General features: G+C 39.6%; 1 protein-coding gene across 1 annotated transcript; it reads left to right on the forward strand.

The window, feature by feature from the left end:
- The first annotated feature begins 1,034 nt into the window (after positions 1-1,034).
- LOC128472005 (keratin, type I cytoskeletal 19-like) lies at positions 1,035-4,848 on the forward strand. Its single transcript, XM_053453993.1, has 8 exons — positions 1,035-1,561; positions 1,688-1,770; positions 2,389-2,545; positions 2,632-2,793; positions 3,150-3,275; positions 3,574-3,794; positions 4,265-4,296; positions 4,508-4,848. The coding sequence occupies exons 1-8, from the start codon at positions 1,085-1,087 to the stop codon at positions 4,651-4,653; spliced, it is 1,404 nt and encodes a 467-aa protein (XP_053309968.1). The 5' UTR covers positions 1,035-1,084; the 3' UTR covers positions 4,654-4,848.
- Positions 4,849-10,094: the final 5,246 nt, after the last annotated feature.

A 10,094-nucleotide genomic window follows, 5' to 3' on the forward strand; every position in this document is an offset into this window, starting at 1 on the left:
ATAATAATAATAATATATAATAATATAATATATTATAATAATAATTAATAATCAGAAGATGGAATAGTCTAAAATAGTTCAAATGCCACCAGTTGACTCCAAATGCTCAACATATGAATTGCTGTGTGATTATTTTGTAAAAAAAATATTTTTATTCTACATTAAAAGCCACAGAAGTCACTTGACAGACCCAGGAATGATGATATAATACTGAGCAAAGCCCTTTAGCATCGTAATTACTAAATAATTACATTTAATATGTGAGGAAAAAAAGCATAATAGGCATCGTTTGAAAAGTGTATTAAATTTAATGGTGTATGAATGAACAGTTTATCACGTTTACTCTATCATGGGCAAAATGAGGTTGGGCTTTCTGTAAAAAAGAGTTTTCTGTATGGTGACTTATAAAAAAAATATCGCAGTTTGCTAGCAAAAATGACTTATTTCCTCTAGAAACGGAATTGCTACCATTTATTAAAAACAATAGAACGATGGTGTAGATATTAGCATAAAATCACTTATTTCATTCCCTCACTCTATTTGGAAACAACACATGGCCATTTTATTGGAAAACCCCACCGTGGCCCAACATGTTGAGTTGGGCAGCACTGAGACTCTCCTCTGTTTAGCAAAAATAATTGTAAATTGGAGCAAAATGAATCCAGGTAACAAACGTTATCTTCTAGGGCTGTTGTAAGCGTTTATAGAATTCACGATATCAATTTGTAATAACTAGACCTGATTATTACCAGTCTATAATGTCAGGTTCCAACGAAGTGTGTCAGTGGCTTCTTCCAACTCATTCTTGTAACAGCATCATTTAGTCGGGGTGTGGGCCATACTCATCTGTGAAGTTCAACGTTACTATAAATGAGTAAGAGCTTTAGTAGTTTTAAACATTACATACATCCTCCCATTACCCTGAAGCCTGTTAAATCTCCATTAAAGTCCATTCATTCTTCGACGCCTTCTCTACTTTTATAAAAGGAGACCTTTTGGCACAGACCTCTTGTACTTCCTCGCTCAAGCTTCAGAGCAACAATTAGCTTTTTTGCTTCAAATACAATCCATCATCTCCATCAACATGAGCCACAGTGTCAAACAGATGCACTCAGGATCAGTCAAAGGAAGTAGCCAAGTATCTTCAACTCGCCACAGTCGATCTCATAGTTCTCATCATGGAGGCTTTCAGAAGGTCCACCAGGTTGTCAACCACAGAGCTCCCAGCGTTCACGGAGGGTCAGGAGGCAAAGGAATCTCCATCTCCAGACATTATGCTTCCAGCGTAGGATGTAGCTCTGGTTTCAGTCATGCAGATCACTTTGGAAGTCAAAGGGTCCACGGAGGTTGGAAGAACGACGGCATGTTCTGTTTCAATGAGAAGGAAACCATGCATCTTCTGAATGACCGCCTGGCTTCATACCTGGAGAAGGTGTGCTCTCTGGAGCAGGAAAACTCGCAGCTGGAGAGGAATATCCGTGAGTGGTACGAAAAGCATCAACCTCACGCATTGCCCGACTTTAGCAAATTCTTCAAAATGATTAAAGATCTTCAAAGCCAGGTAAGTGTATTATTTTTGAAGGTGCAATATTTACAAAAAAAGGAGATAGATGATGTAAATGTAAATAATAACCAAGCGCCTATCCTACCTTGTGGTAAAACTGACTCTTCATGTTGTATGCCTTAGATTGCTGCTTCATATGCAGAAAACGCTAAGATATTTCTACAGTTGGACAACGCCAAGCTGGCTGCCGATGACTTCAGAAACAAGTAAGAATGAAAACACACAGAAGAAGGGATTAGAAGGGAGAGGAAATTCGAGTTTCAATACCTTCCTTTTGTTGTCTTCCAATTTAAAACAATGAGAGAGCTTTCACACCAGAGAAAGAGTCTTCTCTAATTAGGCCTATGTGCAACAATGAGAAATATGGACAGCCTCAATCGCAAAGGAACCATAGAATATCAGCCTGGGGGAAACAGTAGTGTGGTACCCCAAAAAAGTTTTAGTTTAAGATAAATTGGATACACTTTGGCCAAATGGTGAAGGAGATGCATGGACAAAAGGGGAGAAACAATCACGATATTACATTAAAAGCTAAATGTGGAACTGGTGTGCGTGGCTCAACCTAGCAGGTGGTCCCACCGGCTAGCACATCCTATCATAAAATAATCCATTCATAAAATAAATCACTTAGGTTTGCTTATTTTCAATAATAATAATAATAAAGTTAGCAAAATAAAGTAATTATTAAAATATATCTTTGGACAGAACATTTTAGCGGTCACATTTATTCAGCTACATGTAGTTCTTCTGGCATCTAAATGCTTATCAATAGTTTGTTGTATTTTATTTTCTTTTTCTTTTTCTTTTTTTCCCCCTTTTTCCAGATACGAGATAGAGCAGGGGCTCAGAAGCAGCATCGAGGCTGATGTTCAAGGTTTGCGCAGAGTCCTGGAAAGACTGAACATGGAGAGGAGTGACCTGGAGATACAAGCTCAATGTCTCCAGGAGGAGCTCCAGCAGATGAAGAAAAACCACGAGGAGGTAATGAATAAAGGGATTAACCAGACTGTAATAATAATAATAATAATAAAAACAAAGGTCACTTATGGTCTTATATGACCTTCCAGGAGGTGAACTGTCTAAAAGCCCAACTGGGAATGAGAGTCAACGTGGAAGTGGACGCTGCTCCATCTGTAGACCTGAACAAAGTCTTGTCTGAGATCCGACAGCAGTATGAAAACTCAATGGAGAAGAACCTAAGAGAAGTCGAGAGCATATTCCTCGCAAGGGTAACTGATTTTTTAATTCAACCCTCAATTATCATAAGAAATAGAGCAAATTTCACAACAGTTATTGTTCTGTTTGTGCAACTCCATGTTCATGAATGTTCAATACTCCTCGTCAGTTGTAATGAATTAGACAATGTCTTTCCAATGCATCGTTCAATACTAATATAACAATCATATATCCATCATTTCTTTTACATATTTGCCAAATACATTAAGAAAATGAAAAAAAAAAAATCACTACTCACAAAAACATGATAGCCAATGGCTCCGAACGCTCACTTTTTGTCTTACCTTCCTTTATCAAGTAAAAAAGAGGTTGATATTCTCAATTTTCAATGATCTTTTCTTATTATCAGAGTGAAGAACTGAACCGTGAGGTTGTGTCTGGTTCTGAACAGTTACAGTCGGTCAACAACGAGCTTATCGAGTTAAGACGCACCTTGCAGACCCTGGAGATTGAACTGCACAGTCAGCTAAGCCTGGTATTATAACAGACGTCAATTGTTTTTATGCATATTAATACAAAACTAATGAACACAAACCATAATATAAAAGTTACAGGTGATACAATATTGCTCTAAATATATATCACGTTGGTCACAAAAGTTTGATGGCCACAAGCTTCAACTTCAGGTATCTCTGACATAATGGTCACCTGGTATGTAAATCCCACACTCTTTTTGGCTTGTTTTCTATGTTCTCATCCACCGACACGAGACGTATATTTATTTCTCTACACTACTGAATTATTTAAACATATGGGTGTTGTAATACATACAGAAATCAGCGCTGGAGGGCACCTTGGCAGAGACCGAAGCCAGTTACAGCTCCCAGCTCTCCCAGTTACAAGATCTGATCAACCACGTAGAATGCCAGCTGACGCAGGTCCGGTCTGACCTGGAGCAGCAGAATTATGAGTACAAGATCCTCATGGACCAGAAAACCCACCTGGAGATGGAGATCGCCACCTACAAACGCCTACTGGAAGGACATGACTTCCAGTATGTAAAGTTTCATGATTTGTGTTTCTAAACTGGGCAATTACGAGAATAATCATCAATACACTAATACGCATAGTCATCACAGGGGTAGTCCAGCTGATCACCCAGCTGATATTGAATTCTAAGACCCTATATAAATATGGATCCGGTATCCCTGGTGAGATATTTCCCTCACTTCTGATACTCTACATGATTTCACTACATTGTTACATCAATACTTAAGTGACCTCACCATCTTTCCACAAGCAACATGTGCAACCTCAGCATGCATAGATCATATTATCTCCCCTACCTTGCTGCTCTAGACCGAGCAGGCCATTGCCACAGGCAAGCTGATCGAATACCTAATGATTTCAAAGGACTCAAATCTTCAACTCTAGTGTTTTTTTTAGAACATATGGGGGAAACATTTGGAATTATTCAAAAATAATGCTCTAAAATTTGATGTATCTTATTTTTTTTCTCTACAGTGTGACTGAGCATGGGCACCATGAAAAAAATGGTAAGAAGCACAGCGTCTTATTATAAGTGTTGCTTTATTTTTGTCTTTTTTTTATTTCTTTTATATTATTACTTATATTAGGATTCAACACCCTGCCAAAGATCTTTATTAACATTTATTAAAATATAATGGTTCCATCCTCTCACAAGTGAGTTTGTGCTGTTGATGAAATTGTTCACGGCTGTCTAACCTCCAATGTCTGCTCTTACAGAACGCCACCAGTCTGTGAAGATCCAACAGACGACTGAACGTGTCCACCAGACAACTGAACGTGCCCACCAGACCACTGAACGTGCCCACCAGACCACTGAACGTGTCCACCAGACCACTGAACGTGTCCGCCAGATCAAGCTGTGAAACCACCACACTGAGAAAATTCTTAATTGTCATTTGGTCCTAATTACCGGTTCATCATATTCTTCTAATCTGGAAGGACCCAGTCTGTCTCTATGTTCCGTTTTTAATCTTTTCTAGCTCTGTAGAAAACCTTGTTGATGGATTTGTTTTTCTCTTGCTCCTGTCAACAAATTAAAGTCTATTTTATGCATCGTTGATGTGTGTTTTATGTCTGTTCATTATTTTACTCTACCCTTTGAGATCATTAAGAAAATGTCCTCACAACCGCAATGGAAGGAAAAATAGAATGTGAAAAAATGTATATTTCTAGATAATGGTTGATACGAAAGAAAACTACATATGTAGGAATTGTGATTATCTATGTGGATGACCTTAGAGAATGAAACCATACTTAGCATTTTGTCCAGAGCAAAGATTCCACTGCAGTCTTTAGTTTTTGCCCCTGTAGATATACATAAAGTGGTTGGTGGTTGTAATGGAAACCAGAGGGTCTACGGGATGTCCCTGGCCATCGTTGTCACCCTCCTGCTAAATCCAAGGGTCACTACTTCATGCTAATCCTACTGGACCTTTCTGCTGCTTTCAACACTGTAGACCACCCTCTTCTCCTTCAAACTCTTCATGCTCTTGGTCTCCGTGACACCGTTCTCTCCTGGTTCACGTCCTACCTCTCTGATCATAGCTTCAGTGTCTCCATCTCCAGTAACACTTCCTCCTCCTCCTCTCAGTCGGGGTCCCCCAAGGCTCAGTTCCAGTCCACTCTTTACACTTCCTCAATTGGCAAACTAATCACATCCTTTGGCTTTCAATACCACCTGTATGCTGATGACAACCAGATCTATCTATCCTCTCCTGATGCCTTGCGTCTTTCTCTACCTGGATGTCTGTACGTTTCCTGAAACTCAATCTCTCCAAAACTTCTCATCTTCCCTCCCTCCAATGCCAAGATTCCCCCATCAGTTTCCCCCCAATGTTAATGGTGCCATCATCTTCCCGTCTCCTCATGCTGCCTGACTTGATGACACTATATAAAACAATAAATAATAATAAATGTCTATGTATGCTATGCACAATATTTGGAGCCCATCTTGCAGTCAAGTTCAGGATATTTGGGGTAGTTCCTTATTGGTCAAAAAAGTATGCATTTGGGAAAAAACCCATCAATGTAGCCTTTGAGTGTTAAAACCTTTCTGTGTATCTCAATAGATGAGAGAGAATGAGCTATGCATTTACTCACCGGTGTAATATGTTTCTATTCAGCTTGTTTTGATGATGACATCATATTTAATGATAATAAGATTTCCTGCCCTTTTGAAGGCTGAATAGGATAATAAATGTTAATATAAATACATGGAGGGCTTCGCTATTGAGGAATCTCATTGGAGATAAAGAAATAGAGATATTCCTTTCTAAAAAGATGAAACGTAACTTCGGAATCTATTTTACCAGCGCCTCCAACCGGACTGTAAGCCAGATTTACCTGTTTCAAACAGCTGAAAGGTTACAAAAAAGAGAAAATATAGGATATCTCAAATAAAAAACCCATAATTGTTGATGGATTTGTTTTTCTCTTGCTCCTGTCAACAAATTAAAGTCTATTTTATGCATCGTTGATGTGTGTTTTATGTCTGTTCATTATTTTACTCTACCCTTAGAGATCATTAAGACAATGTCCTCACAACCGCATTGGAAGGAAAAATAGAATGTGAAAAAATGTATATTTCTAGATAATGGTTGATATGAAAGAAAACTACATATGTACGAATTGTGATTATCTATGTGGATGACCTTAGAGAATGAAAATATACTTAACATTATGTCCAGAGAAAAGATTCCAGTATATAGTTTTTGCCCCTGTAGCTATACATAAAGCGATTGGTGGTTGTAATGGAAACCAGAGGGTCTACAGGATGTCCCTGGCCATCATTGTCCCCCTCCTTGGAGTGAAAGCCGGCTACAAGGTGGACACAAAATTAACACATAACATAGTGGCAAGGGATTACACAAACAACATCAGCACCAGACTAATGTCATCACACAAACGACAATGGCAAATACACAACAGAGGTAAAGGGATTAGGGAAGTAACACTTAAATGTAGACTCATTAAATATATTCATAATACACATAGAAATCGAAACAAGGGGGTGAAAATGCAAAAGGTCACCATTTAATCCCTGAAAGCCAATATAATATTACGGTCCCTATATTCCTCCTACAATGGGTGTCTAGTGTCCATTACTATGGCATTAATACCCCCTAGAACATGGCTTCTGTATGCAAATAAGATTGTATCATACTGCAAAGAGGCACTTGGAAAAAATAATCAATGAAGCAAGCCAGTTTATCATTTTACCGTGTTGGAGCTCTACACACTATATGGACAAAAGTATTGGGACATCTGACCATTACACCAACAGGGACTTTTATGACATCACATTCTAAATACAGAGACATTCATATATATAGTTGGTTCCCTTTGGACCTATAACAGCTTTCACTCTTCTGGGAAGGCTTTCCCCAAGGTTGTGGAGTCTGTAGGAATTGTTGTCCCTTTCACCAGTAGAGCATTTGTGAGATCAGACGCTGATGTTGGACAAGAAGTCCTGGCTCGCAATTGACGTTCCAGTTCATCCCAAACGTGTTCGATGGTGTTGAGATCAGGGCTCTGTGCGGCCGGTCAAGTTCTTCCACACCAAACTCATCCAACCATGTCTTTATGGACGTTGCTTTGTGCGCTGGGGCACAGTCATGCTGAAATAGAAAAGGGCCTTCTCCAAACTGGTGCCACAAAGTTGGAAGCATAGCATTGTCCATAATGTCTTGGTATGTCCCCTTCAAACCTCATCTTCTCTGAGATTTGACTGTTCACTGACCCAGACTGATGGCCCAGTTAGTCATCTGAGTTCCCCTTTTGCTTAATCCGCGTCGGTAATTAGTGTAGACGAGTGCTTTATGTTTTTTTTTTTATAATGGAGCTTGAAGCCATAATTTCTGGCAAAGTGTCAAAAACTAAAATATGCAGGCTAATGATTCATATGTCAACCTGTCTGCAGCCTAGCTCTAAAAAAATGTTGGAAGGCTGATGATGCTGAATGTATAATGTCAGTACTAATCAGCAGCATGACGGCAGTACGGGTGCCCACATTTTATGCATCCCCCCATACCATGATGGCCTACTCACTGCTAAATCCAAGGGTCACTACTTCATGCTAATCCTACTGGACCTTTCTGCTGCTTTCGACACTGTGGACCACCCTCTTCTCCTTCAAACTCTTCATGCTCTTGGTCTCCGTGACACCGTTCTCTCCTGGTTCACCTCTTACCTCTCTGATCATAGCTTCAGTGTCTCCATCTCCAGTAACACTTCCTCCTCCTCCTCTCAGTCGGGGTCCCCCAAGGCTCAGTTCCAGTCCTCTCTTTACACTTCCTCAATTGGCAAACCAATCACATCCTTTGGCTTTCAATACCACCTGTATGCTGATGACAACCAGATCTATCAATCCTCTCCTGATATCTGTCTTAGATTGTGTCACCAAATGCCTTGCGTCTGTCTCTACCTGGATGTCTGTACGTTTCCTGAAACTCAATCTCTCCAAAACTTCTCATCTTCCCTCCCTCCAATGCCAAGATTCCCCCCATCAGTTTCCCCCAATGTGTTAATGGTGCCATCGTCTTCCCGTCTCCTCATGCTGCCTGACTTGATGACACTATATAAAACAATAAATAATAACAAATGTCTATGTATGCTATGCACAATATTTGGAGCCCATCTTGCAGTCAAGTTCAGGATATTTGGGGTAGTTTCTTATTGGTCAAAAAAGTATTTGGGAGCATTTGGGAAAAAAACCCATCAATGTAGCCTTTGAGTGTTATAACCGTTCTGTGTATCTTAATACATGAGAGAGAATGAGCTATGCGTTTACTCACCAGTGTAATATGTTTCTATTCAGCTTGTTTTGATGATGACATAATATTTAATGATAATAAGATTTCCTGCCCTTTTGAAGGCTGAATAGGATAATAAAAAACTAAACAGGAAGTGAAATACAGCGCTAGCAAAACAGCAAGAAAAGCTCCAAACCAAATACTCAAGGTGGTCTCCCTTGAACACACCCAAAAACAATAAAGTGAAAAAAGAAACTTAGAGTAGGTGAGCTATGGATAATAAATCACTAAATCAATATAAATCAATATGTAAAACGTGTTGTTCACACCCTGTGATATCAAAAATTAATATAAAAAATAGATACATATACTTATATCCGAATGTGGAAGGATCTTCAGTCCGAATATTTAGAACTCGTAACATGAAACATAAAAAAACAAATAACACATAGGATAATAAATGTTAATATAAATACATGGAGGGCTTCACTATTGAGGAATCTCATTGGAGATAAAGAAATAGAGATATTCCGTTGTAAAAAGATGAACCGTAACTTCGGAATGTAATTTACCAGCGCCTCCAACCGGACTGTAAGCCAGATTTACCTGTTTCAAACAGCTGAAAGGTTACAAAAAAGAGAAAATATAGGATATCTCAAATAAAAAAAAACATAATTTCAGAATAGTTTGTGCTGTGAAGTTGTATAATGTTTAAAAAGTGAAGATAACATGTAGCCCTAAGGGCAAGAACCAACCACTATACCTGGGAACTCTCTGGGTTTGACCCAGAGATTGCTGGGTGAAGCACTGCTTCTCCGGGTCAAGACCCGAATCCTCCAGGCCACGGGAGTGGGGGTCTTGTCTCCCTGCCCATTTTTCCTTTAAATGGGGGTGTTTCCTGCTGCCCTCAGCGGGAGCGCCCCCCCGACATCAGAAGGGCATCCCACCGACGTCATCGGGAATGCCGCCGACATCAGCGGGAACTCCCACTGACATCAGAGGCACCTCCCACTGATGTCAGTGGGATGTCCCACCAATGTCACAGGACTGCCCCCCCCGTTGTCATGGCCGCGTTCCGCAAGGGAATGCTCCGGGGTAACCGGAGCCCAGGAGTTCCCAGGTATGCCAACTACATGTGATGTACAAACTTATTCAACACAGACTATCATGGCGTCTAGTCCTCTTCATTGAATGCACCAGCTATTTGAAGTTTGCTGGAGAATTCTGCAGAAGAATTTACAATTTAGGACAAAATACAATGTAGTTTTTCTCACGGTATGGAATATAACATTGTGTGTTCATATAGCCTTGCTAATAGCAATTAGAGTTGTATTGAACTTCAATACGATCAGCAAAGAGCATCCCTCACAGAAATGGAATAAAACAATAAATCTGAACAGATCAATGAATAAAATGGTCCAGAAAGAAAGACTTTTATTAAGTAGACCACTTTTGAAACCTTCCGCTAGAACTACTTTTTATACATTACCCCCAATGCCCTGTATGATTCAATTATGCATTTTATGCTGGTTATGGCTGGGTTTTGGATACAG

This window comes from Spea bombifrons, chromosome 13, assembly GCF_027358695.1.
Source record: "Spea bombifrons isolate aSpeBom1 chromosome 13, aSpeBom1.2.pri, whole genome shotgun sequence".
Lineage (NCBI taxonomy): Eukaryota > Metazoa > Chordata > Amphibia > Anura > Pelobatidae > Spea > Spea bombifrons.